Here is a 20556-nt window from a genome sequence, read left to right on the forward strand (position 1 = left end):
TCAAACAAGCGATTTGAAATGTATTCTTAAATAAGAAATAACGAAGAAACATTTTCAGTGTTTTAAAAAAACAGCTTTTATTGTTCATGATTACCTTTATTGAAACAACTGACTAGTTTGAGGTCATAAAAATGACTGTGAGAAAATTTTAAATCTACAGACACAGTGACAATTATCTACTGGAATACTAGAACATATTCAACATCTCAGCATCAGTTCAGCTATGCTTACATTCAAATTATCCTCAAGTGGCACTTAAGTGTGGAATCAAAATTAACATCATCAATACTTTACTACTAACACTGTTTTACTGAGGTTTTGCTGGTATTGTTCCATTGATAGTGACATAGAAGACATGTTCATCCCAAATCACTAATCATCATTCAGATCCAGAGATTATTTTTTACTACAAAAAGTCATTCTGCACTTGATCAAAGTAATCTACTGACACTATTTCAAGTAACAAATGTATTGAACGTGGTCATATGGCCTAGATGACAGGATTTCTTTGAACTGGCTTCAGTTTTGACATTTTAAATAACTAGTCCTAACTATTCAACTGAAATAACCCCATAAATCTGCAATGGAAAAATGTCTACATAACTTCCAACAGGAGAAAAAAAAAAGTGTTGCTTAAACAGTAACAACTCCACTAAGACCATGATGAAACCATACAGTTTTAAGGAACAATATTTGGCAGGTCGTTGTCTGTTATGTTGTTTTGTTACACAATAAATTATTTTTGCATTGTGCTTCACCTGCATCAGATTTAACACCACACTTCAAACTGACTTCTTATGACCTTAAGAATTTGTGTTGAGACTGATGAATGCTATGAAGACACCAAGCATATTTTAGCTGTGTAGTATTTCTGACATCCAGAGGATGAGGGTCTGGACAGGCCTTTTTTAATAAGGCAGATCACTATATTTTAACTTAACTGATTTTAAAACATTCCTTGAGTGTCAACCTTTGAAGCGATATAGACAGTCTTAAAAGACATTTGGCAGGATTCACTGCAATAACCACACAGAGCTGCCTTTAAACGCCCTTTTCAGCTTGTTAAGATCAGTTTAAAGAGCAACAGAACGAAGAGCAAGAATAAAGGCAAACAGAAAGGAGGATGGTCTCCCACATTATGATTTCCTCAGGTCAGAGTTCAGATCTGCTGGCTCTGTGGATGATCTGATTGTAATTAGATTTTCTCTTGGGTTTGTATTTGAGCAGCTTGCTGAAGTCGGTGAGGAGCCTCTCCCAGTAACAAGACACATCCTCCATACGGAGATGATTCAGAATAAAGTTCTGGCCCCTAAAGAAGTACACAACCATAAATATTAGTATTAGCACAGACAATGTCTTAAAGGGATAGTTTAGCCAAAAATAGAAATTCTATGATCATTTACTCATATCTATGTTGTTCCAAAACTATAAGCACCTTTTTTCTTCTGCAGAAGACAAAAGAAGCTATTCTGAACAATACTGGTAACCAAACAGTTTGGTTTACCATTGACTTCCATTATATGAACAAGAAAACACTAAAACACATATCTTTTTATATTCCAGAGAAAAAAAGTCATACAGGTTTGGAACAACATGAGGGTGAGTGAACCATGACAGAAATGTAATTTTTTGACATTTTGATGAATCTCATATAAGCTGTATACAGTATTGTTCAAAATAATAGCAGTACAATGTGACTAACCAGAATAATCAAGGTTTTTAGTATATTTTTTATTGCTACGTGGCAAACAAGTTACCAGTAGGTGCAGTAGATTCTCAGAAAACAAACAAGACCCAGCATTCATGATATGCACTCTCTTAAGGCTGTGCAATCGGGCAATTAGTTGAAAGGGGTGTGTTCAAAAAAATAGCAGTGTCTGCCTTTGACTGTACAAACTCAAAACTATTTTGTACAAACGTTTTTGTTTCTAGGATTTAGCAATCCTGTGAATCACTAAACTAATATTTAGTTGTATGACCACAGTTTTTTAAAACTGCTTCACATCTGTGTGGCATGGAGTCAACCAACTTGTGGCATCTCTCAGCTGTTATTCCACTCCATGATTCTTTAACAACATTCCACAATTCATTCACATTTCTTGGTTTTGCTTCAGAAACAGAATTTTTGATATCACCCCACAAGTTCTCGATTGGATTAAGGTCCGGAGATTGGGCTGGCCACTCCATAACATTAATTTTGTTGGTTTGGAACCAAAACACGTTTTGCTCGTTTACTAGTGTGTTTGGGGTCATTGTCTTGTTGAAACAATCATTTCAAGGGCATGTCCTCTTCAGCATAGGGCAACATGACCTCTTCAAGTATTTTAACATATGCAAACTGATCCATGATCCCTGGTATGCGATAAATAGGCCCAACACCATAGTAGGAGAAACATGCCCATATCATGATGCTTGCACCACCATGCTTCACTGTCTTCACTGTGTACTGTGGCTTGAATTCAGAGTTTGGGGGTCGTCTCACAAACTGCCTGTGGCCCTTGGACCCAAAAAGAACAATTTTACTCTCATCAGTCCACAAAATGTTCCTCCATTTCTCTTTAGGCCAGTTGATGTGTTCTTTGGCAAATTGTAACCTCTTCTGCACATGCCTTTTTTAACAGAGGGACTTTGGGGATTCTTGAAAATAGATTAGCTTCACACAGACGTCTTCTAACTGTCACAGTACTTACAGGTAACTCCAGACTGTCTTTGATCATCCTGGAGGTGATCATTGGCTGAGCCTTTGCCATTCTGGTTATTCTTCAATCCATTTTGATGGTTGTCTTCCGTTTTCTTCCACGTTTCTCTGGTTTTGCTCTCCATTTTAAGGCATTGGAGATCATTTTAGCTGAACAGCCTATAAGTTTTTGCACCTCTTTATAGGTTTTCCCCTCTCCAATCAACTTTTTAATCAAAGTACGCTGTTCTTCTGAACAATGTCTTGAACGACCCATTTTCCTCAGGCTTTCAAATGCATGTTTAGCAAGTGCTGGCTTCATCCTTAAATAGGGGCCACCTGATTCTCACCTGTTTCTTCACAAAATTGATGACCTCAGTGATTGAATGCCACACTGCTATTTTTTTGAACACACCCCTTTCAACTAATTCAACTAATTGCCCAATTGCACAGCCTTAAGAGGGTCCATATCAAGAATGCTGGGTCTTGTTTGTTTTCTGAGAATCTACTGCACCTACTGGTAACTTGTTTGCCACGTATACTAAAAACCTTGATTATTCTGGTTAGTCACATTGTACTGCTATTATTTTGAACAATACTGTATACCTGACGAACTAGAATAAAGGATAAACTCATTAAAATAATGAACAATTTGTTACCTTATAGCAATTTCTTCTGTAACAGCATCATTTTCTTTTACAAACTGAAGCAGCTCTCTAACAACAGAAAGAAAAACAGTTTAGATGCAGTTCTCTGCTGCTGTTCTCATTAACATTTCTATGAACACATCTCACTTGTTTGATGATAATTACTTTAACAGGTCTGGAACAATATGAAGGTGAGTAAACAGAGAACATTTCAGCTGAAGATGTTACACAGATTACATTTACAATGTATCGCCTAATTGTTAACATTTCCCATTTTGTCGTTAATGCAAGACTGAAATTGGCACTTTGATTGCTCATGGCCATGACATTTGATATAGAAATACAAATGTGACATACTTTTGTGAAATGCAAATGATTTTGAGCACAAACTTATATTTGAAGCCTTTGTCATTGTTACTAGGCCCATTGATAAAGCTTCGCAAAAGTGTGAATGGAGATAATACCTAAAAACAAAGACAAATGTTCCAATTTAGTGAATCATTTATAGGTTTATTCTGCAAAAACAACAAACTTCACCTCCAACAGCTAACATAATTAAAAGCACAGAATGTAAAACACTTTAACCATAAAATCACAACAGGTTACACAGGGGAAAAGGGTGGATATAAGCTAGCCAGAGGAAAATGTTTAAGTTACCTCAGATCAGACAAGTCCTGTTTGACAGGAATGTAGTGAACCCAGGGCTTGAGCTGAGGGTAGAAGAACTCAAGCCAGTCCTCGCCGACGTGAAAAACCAGCGATCCACACAGGAACAGATGCTTCAAACGGAAGCTAGCAGCTACACCTCTGAAGTTAAAAAGGTATCTGAGAGATAAAGAGAACAGACAATCTATAACAAAATATCTTAATTCTGGTTCAGTGAAGGACATCTGTTTCAGTGCTTTAGCTCAAGTAAAAGCAGAATTGAGACAGGTCTTACTTGTATTCACAGTGGTCAACTAGAGGGATTTCTTTGGCTGGGGGTCTACCCAGAGTGTCCTGAGGAAAAACAACAAAACAAAAAATAGTAGTTCTGAAATGACAAAGTCATTAAGCAGACAGATAAAACAAACAGATTTTAAGTATGCTGAAAATATTAAAGCACCCCTCTAGCATAGACTAGATTAGTGTTTGTCAAGCCTGTCCTTGTATGCACCTCAAAATCCAAGCAATACGATACATATAAAACTGATTCCCAAGGCCAAGACAGTAGACCAAAGGGGTTTCCCTGTTGGAATACCGCTATTATCCAGGTTAATTCAGTTCACGTTTTGTTCTCATCTGATGGTGTCAGTCAGTGTGATCATATCGATACATTTCTGTCTTTCAGGCCCCAACTAAGCAAGACAAAGGCAACAGCAGCAACAGCAGGCAACTCCATTAGGTGACAGAAATGGAAATGAAAAAAGTGATGCCAGAAACCAGACTCAGTCAGGGGAACAGTTCGGCAGCCTAAGCGAATGAATGGTGTGATACTGATGAAGGATGCCTTTTATATGTTAAATAAGGATAAACAAACCTTCTCTGACTTCCAGGCCTGGTTCTTGGTGTACTCGGCATCCACAAGGTCAGGGGCTTCTCTTGAGAGAAGGATCAGAGGGTCCCTTTCTGAACTGGTCCTACAAATATTGGCAAAATTGATCAGCGTACGATGAAAAGAACACTGCTTTTAACTGTATGTTGCAGACACAACTGACCTAGAGCCTCTAAAGAATCCTTTTGGATTTTTTTTCTTCCAGGGCCACCGAGCAGCTGATCTGAAGAGTGTGAACTAAACATTAGAATATATATAATGGCTTGAAATTGACTAATGCAGTTAACCCTCTGTATACTCTCAAGCATTCTTAAATCTTTGCTACCCACTTTTTCAGGTCATCCCTCATGAGATCCCATCGGCCCAGTCCAGTGGGGTAAATGGGCCATACAGCAGGACCTCCCTCCCAAAACGTCCATGCAGGATACATGATGTCCTGGTAGTCTGCCGTCTAAACAATGAACAAAAGTATAACTATATTGTTAATAGACATTAATTCAATTAGAGCCCTACTAATATTAATTTTGTTGTAGAAACCAAACACTAATTTTGAATGTTGAAAATTTTCTATTTATGCATATTCTTTTACAAAAAAAGACATACATTTATTTATGCATTAATAAAAAAGCTATGGGGTCAGTCAGTGTTAGTAATCTGAAGGCAGAGGCACAATAATGTAAATTGCCTTAATATAATTAAGCAGGATATACCATATACTACTGATATACCCTAAAATCCAATTATTACATTGTTCAGTGGCACTATACTGGGGTGTGGTTGTACACACCTTACTGAAAGAAAGTACAGGCAAGACCGGCTGAACCCATCCAGGAACCTGTGGATAGTCACGCACATTAATCACCACCTCCAAATCTGGCAACCGGTTAACCACTTTTAGGATGAAGTGCTCGACACCACTGCATCTGCAAAGAAAGGATAAATGCCTGATATTGAACATCCGCACATACACAAACAATAGAATAATGGTTCTATTGATATACACTTCACCAACCTTGCTGGAAACATGCAGCTTTGTTCTCTGTACAACTTGTTCCCGATGATCTGGTAGTGCGTACCAACACCTCTGTGGACTGTGTCTGCCATTAACCCCTCAGATATGCCATTTTTAAATGGCCTAAGGTCATCTTTCAGGACACTGCAATCAAAAGAGCAATGGAGGAAAGTCTACATTATACACCTGCATGCATCTGCAGTGTGTGCATTCTTTGGGAAGATATGCTATGAACAAGGGCTACTTTATAAGTTGACCTGAGATGACAGCTGCAATTCTCCTGACTGCACGGCTGGTAATTATTTGTGGCTTCTGTGATCTTCCTGATGAATGACTGCCAGCGTTTGGCTGATGGAAACAGAGGGAGGAAAAAAGTCTTTCCAAAAACAATCTCTGTTCATTCAATATTTTTTCTAAACACACAGATTGTTGACTGTAATAGTAAGACATGCTGTATTTTTTTTTAGGTTTTATGAAGGTAAATTTAAGACAAAGGAGTAAATTAAATGGAACACAATACATCAATAGGGTCTCTAAATGTAAAGCAATCCATGAAAGTTTAAAAATGCAATTTGCAACTGATCTCCATTACTTTTTAATTCATTTAACAAAAAACCCTCTACCCTCTGATCACACTGCAAAAAGCAATGCTCTTCCTCAGTATTTTTGTCATGTTTTCCAGTGAAAATGTCTAAATCATGACACATTTTCTTGAGAAGCAAAAGTCTTGTTTTCTGAGAAATTCATCAAAATGATCAAGTTTTATCAAGTCAGTGAGTTTATAATTAAACAAAAACACATATGCCAGCGGTCTCAGTAAAATCAACCTAATTCAAAGGGGGGGGGGGACAAGTTTAATTTCCCCATCAAAAGACATTTGTTTTAAGTATAAACTGGCATTTTGTTCTCAGAAAACGAGACTTCATATGATTGATTCACATCACAAGTAAATGTATGTTCACTTAAGGATGTTTGGATATTATATTGCAAAACAAGACAAAAATACCGAGGAAGCTATGATTTTTTTGGTAATACATAAAACATTTAATGCTATGACTTTATGAATTTAAGACTTCCAAAAACATCAGATTTGCTGGGTGTAAACTCCGCTAATGCTAAAGACACAGGTAACGTTACAGAAGTCTACAGTATTAAGATTCAGAAGTGAAAATAAACAAATTAAAACGCGACCGACCAAAGATAGATAATTGTCAGCATCAAACCAAAATTCTATAAGTTCTCACCGTGATCTGAAAGACACAATTCAACTCCATTCAGCAAAAGAATAAAAGACGGCATGAGCAGCCATGGCAGCTCCATTTTTCTGCATCAATTAAGCTTGACTGGCTCGATTTGAGAAGAACCCGATGAATGTACTAGTAATGTCTGAAACTAGATTAGGAAGTCCTCACTTTGACATAAAGGCTATTAAACATAATATAGTATTTTAGTGGATCTCTAAACATTGGAATAACTAGGGAATTTTAGTAAAGTAATCATGCTGCCCTTAGTGGTGGACACTTTCCAGGGACGCGCAGAGAGTTCCTCAGGGCTCAAATTACAATTTAGCCTAGTTACTATAGTGTATAGCCTAATTACTATTGTTGCATTATTAACATAAAAGTTGTCCTTTCATGTCCTGATCTCGCTTGTTCTTTCTTGCCCCAACACTTCACATAGGCCTGTAGGTGGCACTTGGGCTTCATTTACAGGGTTTTTCAACCGCTTACACACAAAATCTTTCTGAATTTCTGAAACCTGACACCAGAACCGTTTCTAGGCATAGGCAAGCCACGAGCTGGAGGGCTGCCAATGAGCGCACGTACTGCCACTCTATGCTGCCACTACATTTTAACAAGGATGCCACGGACTCCCTGAAATATGATTGCCGCCCCCACTGGATCCCCCCAACACCATGGGCTTGAGTACTGTCATTCTGACGATGCCTGTGTTGCCTCTGATTGTTGAATGCAAAGTTTGCATTTGTATTTGGAGCGCTCAACAATGCCATTAGATCAATGGGTTCTGTCAGTGTTTTGGCAAGGTAAGGCTTTTTTTGCCATGCAAGTTAAAAGGCCAATTTAAAATATTGGTACATAAAAAGTGCACAAAATCAGTATTTTGTTTAGGCAGTATTTGTGGCAGTCGAGAAATCACGTTTCATAATATTCCCATATAAAACTTTTACAGCCAATTAAAAAATATTTGTGTAGTAAAATTCGCTAATTCATTAAACCGCTTTGTCAAATTTAACGCAGCCGGAAGTGTCGAAATGCTACTGAATCAATTAATTTGCTTCCAAAAAAAAAAAAAAAAACCCTCTACCCTCTGATCACACTGCAAAAAGCAATGCTCTTCCTCAGTATTTTTGTCATGTTTTCCAGTGAAAATGTCTAAATCATGACACATTTTCTTGAGAAGCAAAAGTCTTGTTTTCTGAGAAATTCATCAAAATGATCAAGTTTTATCAAGTCAGTGAGTTTATAATTAAACAAAAACACATATGCCAGCGGTCTCAGTAAAATCAACCTAATTCAAAGGGGGGTGGGGGGGACAAGTTTAATTTCCCCATCAAAAGACATTTGTTTTAAGTATAAACTGGCATTTTGTTCTCAGAAAACGAGACTTCATATGATTGATTCACATCACAAGTAAATGTATGTTCACTTAAGGATGTTTGGATATTATATTGCAAAACAAGACAAAAATACCGAGGAAGCTATGATTTTTTTGGTAATACATAAAACATTTAATGCTATGACTTTATGAATTTAAGACTTCCAAAAACATCAGATTTGCTGGGTGTAAACTCCGCTAATGCTAAAGACACAGGTAACGTTACAGAAGTCTACAGTATTAAGATTCAGAAGTGAAAATAAACAAATTAAAACGCGACCGACCAAAGATAGATAATTGTCAGCATCAAACCAAAATTCTATAAGTTCTCACCGTGATCTGAAAGACACAATTCAACTCCATTCAGCAAAAGAATAAAAGACGGCATGAGCAGCCATGGCAGCTCCATTTTTCTGCATCAATTAAGCTTGACTGGCTCGATTTGAGAAGAACCCGATGAATGTACTAGTAATGTCTGAAACTAGATTAGGAAGTCCTCACTTTGACATAAAGGCTATTAAACATAATATAGTATTTTAGTGGATCTCTAAACATTGGAATAACTAGGGAATTTTAGTAAAGTAATCATGCTGCCCTTAGTGGTGGACACTTTCCAGGGACGCGCAGAGAGTTCCTCAGGGGCTCAAATTACAATTTAGCCTAGTTACTATAGTGTATAGCCTAATTACTATTGTTGCATTATTAACATAAAAGTTGTCCTTTCATGTCCTGATCTCGCTTGTTCTTTCTTGCCCCAACACTTCACATAGGCCTGTAGGTGGCACTTGGGCTTCATTTACAGGGTTTTTTTTCAACCGCTTACACACAAAATCTTTCTGAATTTCTGAAACCTGACACCAGAACCGTTTCTAGGCATAGGCAAGCCACGAGCTGGAGGGCCGCCAATGAGCGCACGTACTGCCACTCTATGCTGCCACTACATTTTAACAAGGATGCCACGGACTCCCTGAAATATGATTGCCGCCCCCACTGGATCCCCCCAACACCATGGGCTTGAGTACTGTCATTCTGGCGATGCCTGTGTTGCCTCTGATTGTTGAATGCAAAGTTTGCATTTGTATTTGGAGCGCTCAACAATGCCATTAGATCAATGGGTTCTGTCAGTGTTTTGGCAAGGTAAGGCTTTTTTTGCCATGCAAGTTAAAAGGCCAATTTAAAATATTGGTACATAAAAAGTGCACAAAATCAGTATTTTGTTTAGGCAGTATTTGTGGCAGTCGAGAAATCACGTTTCATAATATTCCCATATAAAACTTTTACAGCCAATTAAAAAATATTTGTGTAGTAAAATTCGCTAATTCATTAAACCGCTTTGTCAAATTTAACGCAGCCGGAAGTGTCGAAATGCTACTGAATCAATTAATTTGCTTCCAAAAAAAAAAAAAAAAAAAACCCTCCATCAGCGTCATACATATACAGGGCAGTTCACGCATTAATGATTAATAAAAGAACAAGCTGCATTAGCTGATTACTTTTATGTCACTGATCAGGCTTTTATAGGCCTATGTAGTTTGGGGTAACAAAGGGTTTTATAGTTTTGACTGAAATAATAACGCAATAACTGACACAACAACAACAAAACAATTGAACAACAACAACAAAAAAGTAGGTTATAGTATTTATAATTAGCTCAGTATAAAAACATTAGTCTTCTAAATGTCCACATTTAATTAGCCAAGTAAATGTTTGTTTGTGTGTGTGTGTGTGTGTGTGCGTTGTTATTTAATAATTCCACAGCCTAAGAACAATACTGTAAACTTAAAAGGTCATTACAACCTAAAAGTGAGTGGAATAGTGCAGCCTCATAGCATTGTAACTGTTACTATATTGTGACATGTTTTCAGGTTTAAGTGTTGAATGTAATTGCCTTTCAGATACCTCTCTCTGTAACTATACTTCTGTATTTTATTTGTCATAAAGAAACATTCCATTTAAGTAAACGCATTCAAATTACATTGACAAGATGCACAATTTTACCAGTTAAGTTAATGGCATTTATTTCCTGAAAATAAAATGATTAGGATTAATTTGGCCTTTAGATAAAATGTTCTGTAAAGGTCAGATACCCCTGGGGGCATCTTGCCCCAGGTAGGGGGTCATTTTTGTCCCAGTGTTGGGGCAAGATGGCTCCCTTTCATATTTTTAATTTGTGTGCCATTACAACTAAACTGTTAACTGTTTCAATTTGTTTCCCATAATAGACTGTTGGGTGATGCTTAATGATCCTCTTCATGCTAAACTTATGTAAATGTGCCGCCCAAAGGACAGCTATGATTGTTCTTAAGGGGGCTTCTTCTCCCATCTTTCCCTCCTAAAATGAGCCAAAATCTTTAGGTTATGGTTTCTTCTCTTTTATTTTTATTTGAATGCTATACAGTATAATCTTTGTAATATTTCATTTAAGATGTCTAGTGTTAACCCTATATATTGCTATTACACTCTCAGAAAAAAACAACAATAACAACAAAAAAACCTCGATAAAAGCTGTCACCTTTTCAAAAGGTACAAATATGTACCATTAAGGTACTAACATGTACATTTTAGGTACTAATGTGTACCTTTAAGGCACTTATGCCCACTTTAGGGTAAATAAGGCACAAATGTGTACCTTTTGAAAGGGTACTGCTCCAGTGACAGCTTTTGTACCTTTTTTTTCTAGTGTACCCTAACTGTAGGTACATAGGACTCTTTGTCATGTGTTCAGGTGACCCATTTTGATTTTTTTTGATTTTATAATGATTATCATCTACACGTTGAGAGACTTTCTGTCATTCCCTGTGGTACTCATGTCTGTCCTCTTTTTCTTCAGATCATGATTTATTTTTAGCTTTTAAATGACTGGGTCACTAAAAGAGGCCTAAATTCACCAGGGGAATAATCATTGGCACGTCTATCAAATATCTCATCCTATCATGTCTTTGCCTAATTGTTGGGAAGAGGTGAGGTGGCAGAGGGAGGAAGAGAGCATAAGATGTTTTTTAGTGCTGAAGAACTACACATTGAGTCTCATTTTGTTGGTCAGCCTCACTGTCCTGCAGGATCTTACCTGGACTCTTTCCATCAGTCTCTTCTTTTCATTCACCTGTTCAATCATTGCTACTATGCTGTCTGTCTGGCTTGTCTTGGTTTCCTGCATGGATTTTCTCCTGTACTCTTCTGCAGAGGAGGGTCTGGAGTATCCCAGTTTTGATGGCAAGGACAGAGTTCTTAATGTCAATGAGAGGAACTATAAGAAAGCATTAAAGAAGTATGACATGATGTGTTTGCTATATCACGAACCCTTGCCTTCAGATAAGGAGCTCCAGCAGCAGTTCCACATGAGGGAGATGGTTTTGGAGGTAAGACATTATTGAGAGAAAGAGGCGACTGAGGAATTTGGTGGATGAAGAAGGACAGATATATTGAATGACCATCATTAGTGTTATGATGAACTTTTATTTGGGTGGGAGGAGGTCTCACATGGTACACACAACATGTGGAAACTGGCAGAATTTTTTTATTATTAATTCTAAATAAATTTTCAAAAATAAACAGTTTAGCTTTAATAATTCAGTTTAATTTAATATATAAAACAGGAAATTATATCAGAGAAGACCCCTGAATAACCTTTGTGTCAAAGTCAAAAGTCTCTTAAAATATCTTGTAGTTTAAAATTTTCTGACATGACAAGGTTAGTTCAGGTTGTAAGATATTTTTTTACCTTTTTAAATATATATTGCAAAACCTAATTAGAATGGTTAAAATGTACACTCATTTGTTTTCAAGGTGTATGAAAAATATGTATCAGTTTTTATTGGATGGTCATGTAAGGTACCTTTTTGAAATGTAACTAAATTACATTTAAGTTTTTGGTATGAGTTATGATGCAAAGATTGCATTTATACCAACTTGGCACATTCATTTTAAGTACATTTTTAAAGATTTTTTTTTTTTAACACTAACCATTTGTCATTGACACAGTTTCCCGTTTCATTTTTTTTTAACCCAATTTTTTAACCTAAGCGATCCGTGGAACATGCATTAGTACCCCTGGTTGGAAATCACTGACTTAGAAAATATGCTTGACAATACTAGATCTGAGGCTTTTCAGGATAAGCAGCTGAGTGAAGAACTATATAAACCTGAATATCAAAAATGGTTTCAGATGCTCCATATAAAATGTATCATAGAGTAACAATTGACTGCACCAGGGTGTCAGACTGTACATCTGCTTTCTGTGTCTAGACAGTACCTGATGTGCAATTTAGTGTAAGGACTGACCTGATTTGGAGGCTAACAACGGCTCCACAAACACCAATGCTGGGTCTACTTATGATAACGAAGTTAATGAAGTATAGATTCGACTATATGCAGATATCAGCCATACATTACACAAAAACTATCCAGGTTTAAGACTCCTTATATACTGTGAAAGTGTTGCTCCAGACTAAATTGCTATTATAGACAACAGTTGTGTATGTAATTGTCACACTATGAATGTATTGATGTGTCTCTTCCATGCATCACCAGCTTGCTGCTCAAGTTCTCGAAGACAAGGATATTGGTTTTGGATTGGTAGACTCACATAAAGATGCTAAGGTTGCCAAAAAGCTTGGTGAGAGACTTTGCAATGAGTCAATGTGCTAATTACATTGCTTTTTAGATAATTAAGTATTCTTACTTCACCGTTTCAGTAACAAAAACATAATATGTCTTGGCATTGTTGAGGTTTGACACACAGAATCCTCACTGAATCATGCGATCTTTGTCCATTAGGTCTGGAGGAGGAAGGAAGCATCTATGTGTTTAAGGATGAAAGAGTGATCGAGTTTGATGGAGAGCTCTCTGCAGATACACTGGTTGAATTCCTGCTAGATGTGAGTGAAATTTGTGCATATACTGTAGCTGTTCTTTTTGGTATGTTTTACTGTTTAAACAACTTTAAGATTATGGATTCTGCTAACATGGCTCTCTAACTGCAAAAGTAGTAAACTGCAATTTCATTTCTATATATTTATCCTACAGTATATAAAGTAGTTTTGGTGGTATAAATTAATGTATTAAAGTTGATTAAGCAATATAAAATATATTTATATTGTTTATTTCACTTTTTAAAAAATTTTTTTTTTACATATAAATAATTCTTCTGACTTAATTTTTCAGTTAATTTCAAGTGCTGTGTGTTTCACATCATTCTTCAGCTGCTGGAGGACGCAGTGGAGTTGATCAGTAATCCCATGGAACAACGTGCCTTTGAGCGAATGGATGAAGACATACGCCTTATCGGATACTTTAAGGGTGAAGACTCTGAACGTGAGTGGCTTTTTTGCTTACCAATAAACTCTGCATGTAAAATTATGATTTTGCGGCTATGCTCTAATCAGTAGAGTGTTTAGGCACCACACAATTGCATGAGGCCCTGTGGTCCAAGCAGGCCCCCCGGAACATGAATTCTATCAAAGGGGACCTCGATAAAAATCTAACAAAGAAAAAAAGAAAGTGTTAAAAAGCAACTCAAACTCAAACCAAAATTTGATCCACTGTGACAGTACCCTGCTTCTAAAAGGCATGTCTTTCGCCTTAACATTCGTGCAAAAAAGGAGGAAGGGAGGGGGCTTAGGAAGAGATTGTGGAGCTGGCAGAAGAGACTCCAAGGTCAAGGGAGGAGCCAGGAAGGAGATGATGGCAGGAGAAGCCAAGGAGTAGATGTCAAGAGGAGTCAGGAAGTGACCCCCAACAGGGCCACTAGCATGCAATACCATGGCAGAACCGAAGGAGGGAGGAGACATGGTGTAGTCAGGAGCCCGACCAACTGAGGTGGAGACGAGCCCAGGCATATACTAACTAATGAGTCAAAGACCCAGGGAGACTCCTGAGGCCCTGAGGGCCAAGATAGAGGCTCAGGCTCACAGGGTCGTGGAGGAGACGGGCTCAGCAGGCCAGGCAAGAGCTGGAGGCAGTGAGGTGGAGCCGGAGGGAAGGAGGAGCCCGGCAGAACAAGAGGCAAACTCCATAAGCATGTCCACTGGAACACACAGTGTTGCTGGCTCACGCACCTGGTCAGACTGGTAGGCCACCTTTGTCCTCTGGGACAGATGTGTCTGTAGGCTTTGGCTCCATAGAGGGCATAAGCTGGCACATGGTCCGTGGCGGGCATCAGCTCTGGCTCTGGGTCTGCGGTGGGCTCTGGTTCAATTTCCATGGAGGGCTCGATGATTTGCTGGGTGGGCTGGACTGTGGGTTGGTAAAGATCTTCCTCTCTCTTGCTGATGGTGAAGGGGGTCCACATTGGAGAAGGACCAGTTCACATATTCCACAAACGTCTCTTGAGGAGAATTTCCGGGCAGGCATGTCTTTTGCATTCCTGCCCCCTGCACACAGAGTCTGTCGTCATTACGAGTGAGATGAGCAATGACCAAAAAACTCAGTTTGTACTCTTCGAGGGAGTGATCTCCCCAGGAGAGAAGAAGCTCTAGATCCATATCTTTCTGTATCTGTATCTTTCTGTCACGGCATGGTTGTAGCAGAACCGGATTTAATTGCAGCAGTCTCAATTTATTCAAACACTCAAAAATAATAAAGTTACTCAGGATTCTCTAACATCAAAACACATGAACAGAACAACCAGCAAAATACGAACAAAGATGGAACAAAGGCTTTAATGTCATTCAGCATACATGAGTGTTTTTAGGACATTTTTAACAAAGTATGTTAAATTAGGTGTTATGAATTATGGCCACAGCTTTGTTAAACCTTTTCCAAACAAAATCTTACTGAACGCAAATTCTTTGAGATACCTCACATTTGGAAAACAAATTGTTTAGATTTATGACTTTGGTTTTCTTGCAGTTTTAGAGTAAAATATGTTTCGGAAAAATATATATTTGATATAAAAAATGTATTTTTGTGCATTTTTCATAATAAACTTTTATAGCTTTTTCACTAAAAGTGTCTTCTTTAAAAAGAGACAACACTTAAGACTGTGCTCCAAAGCATTCAAGATTTACTACAGTTTAAGTTGGAAATTTCATTTTCAAGTCTATGTGCTCAAAAAGGTAACAAACAAGTAATAAATCGATCACTATTCCATAAAAGTATTTATTACCATAAAATCCCCCCAAATACAAAATATTAAATGAAAAACATTATCAATCTAACATATGATACATTCATTTCATTGGGGAAGAAAAACAACAACAACAAAAAACAGGGACTATGATAACCCCACAGACTATTAAATGCTGCCTTAAAGTGGTCAAAGAGATCAACACAGTTGATTCCCCAAAAAGGCACAGGAGAGAAAACGGCAAAAGGGTTTATTTTCTTTACATGACTGCTATTCAGCATTTATTAAATATCCCATTTTAGCTGGGAAGACTGTGCTGTGACCTCTGGTTATGCTGTGAGAGCAGTAGCTGTGTGGTGCTTCAGCACTGCCACATGTTATTACAGTTTTTTAGATTTGTGTTTATATTTTTCTTACTTTCTTTTTATTTCACAGATTATAAGGCCTTTCAGGTGACTGCAGAGAAGTTCCAACCATATGTGAAGTTTTTTGCCACCTTTGACAAAGGGGTGCGTACAGTCCATTCCTTTACTATAACAAGAATGAAACCATGAGTTGTGTTATACTGGTATAGAAGAATGTGTATTTATAACCACAAGAAGGAGAGGATACGTGTGTGTCCTCCATCTTTGAGGAAAAAGGATTATGTATTGGCTTCATTTGGAACTGTTTCATGCTGCAGGTGGCTAAACAACTGACACTAAAAATGAATGAAATCGATTTCTATGAGCCCTTCATGGATGAGCCTGTCACCATTCCTGGCAAACCCAACACAGAGGAGGAGATAGTAGATTTTGTCAATCAACACAGAAGGTGATATCAGTGACATCCTAAGATTGTCTAAAATATGAATTTTCATTCTAAAAACACAGTGTTTGATCTTCACTCAGGCCTACTCTGAGAAAGCTTCGTGCTGAGGACATGTTTGAGACTTGGGTGAGCGAGACTGGATTGTGGGAGTGACTGTAGGCCTGTTAAATGTTAACTGTCTTTACTTGAAGTGATCTGTCTCTGCTCAATCAACAGGAAGATGACATGGATGGAATCCACATCGTTGCCTTTGCTGAGGAGGAGGATCCAGGTCTTCAGTTCCTTAGAACAGAGAACAACAAGCTGAAAATTTCTTACTGCCATCACCAAGACTAGATTTAGTAGCACAGAATGATTGTCTTTATAGCATTTAACATTTCATTTGTGCTTATTTCTTTTCATTTCATAGATGGTTATGAATTCCTGGAAATTCTAAAGGAGGTTGCAAGGGACAATACTAAAAACCCAGATCTCAGCATAGTTTGGATTGATCCTGATGAATTTCCTTTGGTGAGACGATATTCCATCCATTTCTACACAGTGTTTCACTGCTTGAACTGAAACATTGTGACCATGTTGTAATGGTTCATTTGTCTTCAGTTAACTACATACTGGGAAAAAACCTTTAAGGTGGACCTTTTCAGACCCCAGATTGGTGTGGTGAATGTGACTGATGTAAGTAATACTTTCATTTAAAGACGTCTCTTCATCCTATATTGTGATGTATGACACATCATACTCCTTGAGGGAAAGCTTCACATTACATATTCATGATCTACAACACAATAAACCATATAATCACACATTTTACAGGTGTAACAACTGCTGAAATATTTTACTTTTACAATAAAATAATATACAGAATAACACTGCTGCACAAATTTGAAGAGCACATGCTTCGTATTTAACTAATTAATTAATTTATTTATTTATACGTTCACACGCAGCAAATAAACAAATCCGCCTGATTTTTAACATAGGACCAGTGGTCAGCTGCATAAATTGCTTGACCAATTTTTTTAAAGTCAGTTAAAAAAGTCTCATTTCAATTCGAAAAGTAGTCATTCCTCATTCGCTTCTAGTTATTTTATGTAAAAAAAAAATAAATAAAAAAAATAGTCCATTATGCTGCTTGATATTGCAAACTGTTGTTTCTTAACATGTTGAAGTATTATGATAATTATAAACAAACTGGTTTGTAGCACAAATAGTTTAAGTTTACAGCACTTTTTTTACTCTTCTATTTATTTACCTACTGAATCAGAAGTCTCACACGATCACAGAAAACAGCTTACTTCCATGTGGCAAAATAAGGTAAATATTCTGTATTCTTATCATCTTTTACTTGTGTGTGTGTGTGTGTGTGTGTGTGTTGACCAGGCTGACAGTGTGTGGTTGAACATGCCTAATGATGAAGCTTTACCGTCAGCGGAGGAGCTGGAGGACTGGATAGAGGATGTTCTCTCTGGAAAGGTCAACACTGAGGATGATGACGATGATGACGACGATGACGATGATGATGATGATGACGATGACGACGATGATGATGATAGTAGCGATGAAGACCATTATGGTGATGATGATGATGATTAAGTGGTATATAGAATAACTATAACCACAGAGTTCTGTAATAATCTTTCCGCAGATTGTATTGGTTCTGTTTATTTTAATGACTGATGGTTTATTAATTACAGAGTTGACTTGATTTATTATAGAACTGTCTGCATTGCCAGCAAGAGACATTTGATAATGCAAAACGTAAAAACATATAATGACATTATAATTCTGGTGCTGCTTATCCATCTGGAACTGTAATATGGCTACAAGAAATAGGGTGTTCTGTAGTATTACTTGTGAATTTCATGGGACGTTTGAGATGTATCAACATGTTCAATAAAGAACAGAAAATATTATTCAGATATATAATTTGTTTGTACTAATATTGGTATATGTACCTATACTTAATCATGTTTGGGGGACAAATTTGTAGAAGTGAGCTAGATCTGATTAAACTTCCTTTTGGCTGCATCTAGCAATACCCTAATTTGTAAAAACACTACATAAAAAAAGTTTTCTATTTGGATTAGGTTATAGTATTTATAACTAGCTGTGTATAAAAATATCAGAAGTCTATGGACTGTCCCTATTTAAAAGTTTTTGAACAGTAAGATTTTTAATGTTTTTGAAGTCTCTTCTGCTCACCAAGCCTGCATTTATTTGATCCAAAATACAGAAAAAGTAGTAATATTGTGAAATATTTTTACTATTTAAAATAACTGCTTTCTATTTGAATATATTTTAAAATGTAATTTATTCCTGTGTTCAAAGCTAAATTTTCAGCATCATTACTCCATTCTTCAGTGTCACATGATCCTTCAGAAATTACTTTAATATGCTGATTTGCTGTTCAATAAACATTTATTATTATTATCATCATCAATATTTAAAACAGTTGAGTACATTTTTTTTATGATTCTTTGAATAGAAAGATCCAAAGATCAGCATTTATCTTAAATAAAAAGCTTTTGTAACATTATACACTATATACCATTCAAAAGCTTGTAGTTAGTATAATTATTATATATATATATATATATATATATATATACACTTTTTATTTAGCAAGGATGCTTTAAATTGATAAAAAGTGATGATAAAGACATTTATAATGTTACTTTCGAACTTTCTATTCATCAAAGAAATATTTTCAACATAATAATAATAATGTTTTCCGAGCAGCAAATCAGAATATTAGAATGATTTCTGAAGGATCATGTGACTGGAATGATGCATAAAATTCAGCTTTGAAATCACAGGAATAAATTACATTTTAAAATATATTCAAATAGAAAACAGTTATTTTAAATAGTAAAAATATTTCAAAATTTTGCTGTTTTTGCTGTACCTTGAATCAAATAAATGCAGGCTTGGTGAGCAGAAGAGACTTCTTTAACAAACATTAAAAATCTTACTGTTCAAAAACTTTTGACTGGTAGTGTAGATAGCTACTGTATGTAAAGGTGTTTGGGTTTCTAATGAACTTGAGAGCAGAACCTTTAAAATCTAACATCATTAGCTCAGCAGTATGCATATAAAGCAGTGGAGGAACATCTACAGATGGAGCCACAAAGTAATTTAATTCAGTAGAGACTACATCTGTGCACCACCAGACTAAGTGATTAAACTGGAATGCAGAGCACTTACCCTCAGCCTCAGTTACCCTCAACTTCATATGGATGCTCGAGATTTATTACATAATCCAGATGCCGCCCATATGACTCATACCCATATGACTCGCCCATATGAATTAGATCAACCACATGACCGACGCGACCTTTGAGGGCAGCCAATCTCTAGCAAAGTTGAGGTGAAAATCCAGTGTGGCAAGTTTAAAACTGCAGTTTCACCTTTGTACTGAATCACAGAAAGGCTTCTTGAGTGATTTACTGCCACGGCATGTATTTGCACATACAGTACAGTGTCTCACAGGGTTAAAAGTACACTCTAAACTTAGAGTGTGACATTGCTGATTTGTTTACACTTTCGTTATTCGCAATCAGAAGGAATGAATATTTATAATCTGACCTATATGAGCAATGAGCTTATGAACTAATTCCGAACAAAAGATCAAAGTACATTTGTAAAACATGCCTACAGTTCAAGTACATATACTTGGAAGTAAGAAAGGTTACAGATGAATTTCAGTGTTATTAAAAATGTCTGTTTTATTCAAATGTATGATATGAGCTTTGAAGCATTTGTTGTAACAAAATCAGGCATACAAACAGCGGCCTTCGGCAAGTGAGATGCGAATGACTTAACACACACATACACACACACGCTGTGTAAAAGCAGAGGCACAGTCACATTATGAGTGGTTTATATAAAGTAACACAGTCCACACCATCACTGTCTTAAAAAATGTCTTAATATAAAAGTTTTAGCAAAAAATAGCATTTGATAACATTAGAATATAGAAGAGAATGAGGGACAAGTGAAGAAGAATAATAACCCATGATAAAAACCCATAATAAAAAGTGTAACCTAAAATGCCAATCTATGTGCAAAAACAGGCCAATGACAATGTTAACACATCCATGTTTCCCCTCAAGAGGGTGCTGTGATGGTTAATTCATCCAATGACAGAAAAACGTAAAGTGATGGAAAAATAAAATTCTGTCTTCAAACTTGTAT

At 36.8% G+C, this 20556-nt stretch overlaps 2 protein-coding genes across 4 annotated transcripts; one reads left to right on the top strand and one right to left on the bottom strand.

The window, feature by feature from the left end:
* Window positions 1-60: 60 nt before the first annotated feature.
* poglut1 (protein O-glucosyltransferase 1) lies at window positions 61-7508 on the bottom strand. Its single transcript, XM_058785352.1, has 11 exons — window positions 7115-7508; window positions 6128-6218; window positions 5871-6014; window positions 5646-5781; window positions 5188-5309; window positions 5022-5081; window positions 4844-4943; window positions 4265-4323; window positions 3982-4149; window positions 3337-3393; window positions 61-1309 (listed from the first exon to the last, which is right to left on the bottom strand). Exons 1-11 carry the CDS (start codon window positions 7188-7190, stop codon window positions 1153-1155), a joined length of 1170 nt encoding a protein of 389 aa, XP_058641335.1. The 5' UTR covers window positions 7191-7508; the 3' UTR covers window positions 61-1152.
* Window positions 7509-8826: 1318 nt separating this feature from the next.
* Window positions 8827-18275, top strand: LOC131550439 (calsequestrin-2-like). 3 transcript variants are annotated; one of them, XM_058792601.1, is made up of 12 exons: window positions 8827-9623; window positions 11445-11845; window positions 13017-13101; window positions 13263-13363; window positions 13688-13799; window positions 15988-16061; window positions 16235-16365; window positions 16443-16488; window positions 16579-16633; window positions 16772-16872; window positions 16963-17037; window positions 17743-18275. In XM_058792601.1, the coding sequence occupies exons 1-12, from the start codon at window positions 9548-9550 to the stop codon at window positions 17953-17955; spliced, it is 1470 nt and encodes a 489-aa protein (XP_058648584.1). In that variant the 5' UTR covers window positions 8827-9547; the 3' UTR covers window positions 17956-18275. The 3 variants fall into 3 exon arrangements, with proteins under 3 accessions (XP_058648584.1, XP_058648586.1, XP_058648585.1); XM_058792603.1 differs by having other exon boundaries at window positions 8830-9623; window positions 11670-11845; XM_058792602.1 differs by lacking the exon at window positions 8827-9623 and having other exon boundaries at window positions 11353-11845.
* The last annotated feature ends 2281 nt before the right edge of the window (window positions 18276-20556 follow it).

Source organism: Onychostoma macrolepis, chromosome 01 (genome assembly GCF_012432095.1).
Source record: "Onychostoma macrolepis isolate SWU-2019 chromosome 01, ASM1243209v1, whole genome shotgun sequence".
NCBI lineage: Eukaryota > Metazoa > Chordata > Actinopteri > Cypriniformes > Cyprinidae > Onychostoma > Onychostoma macrolepis.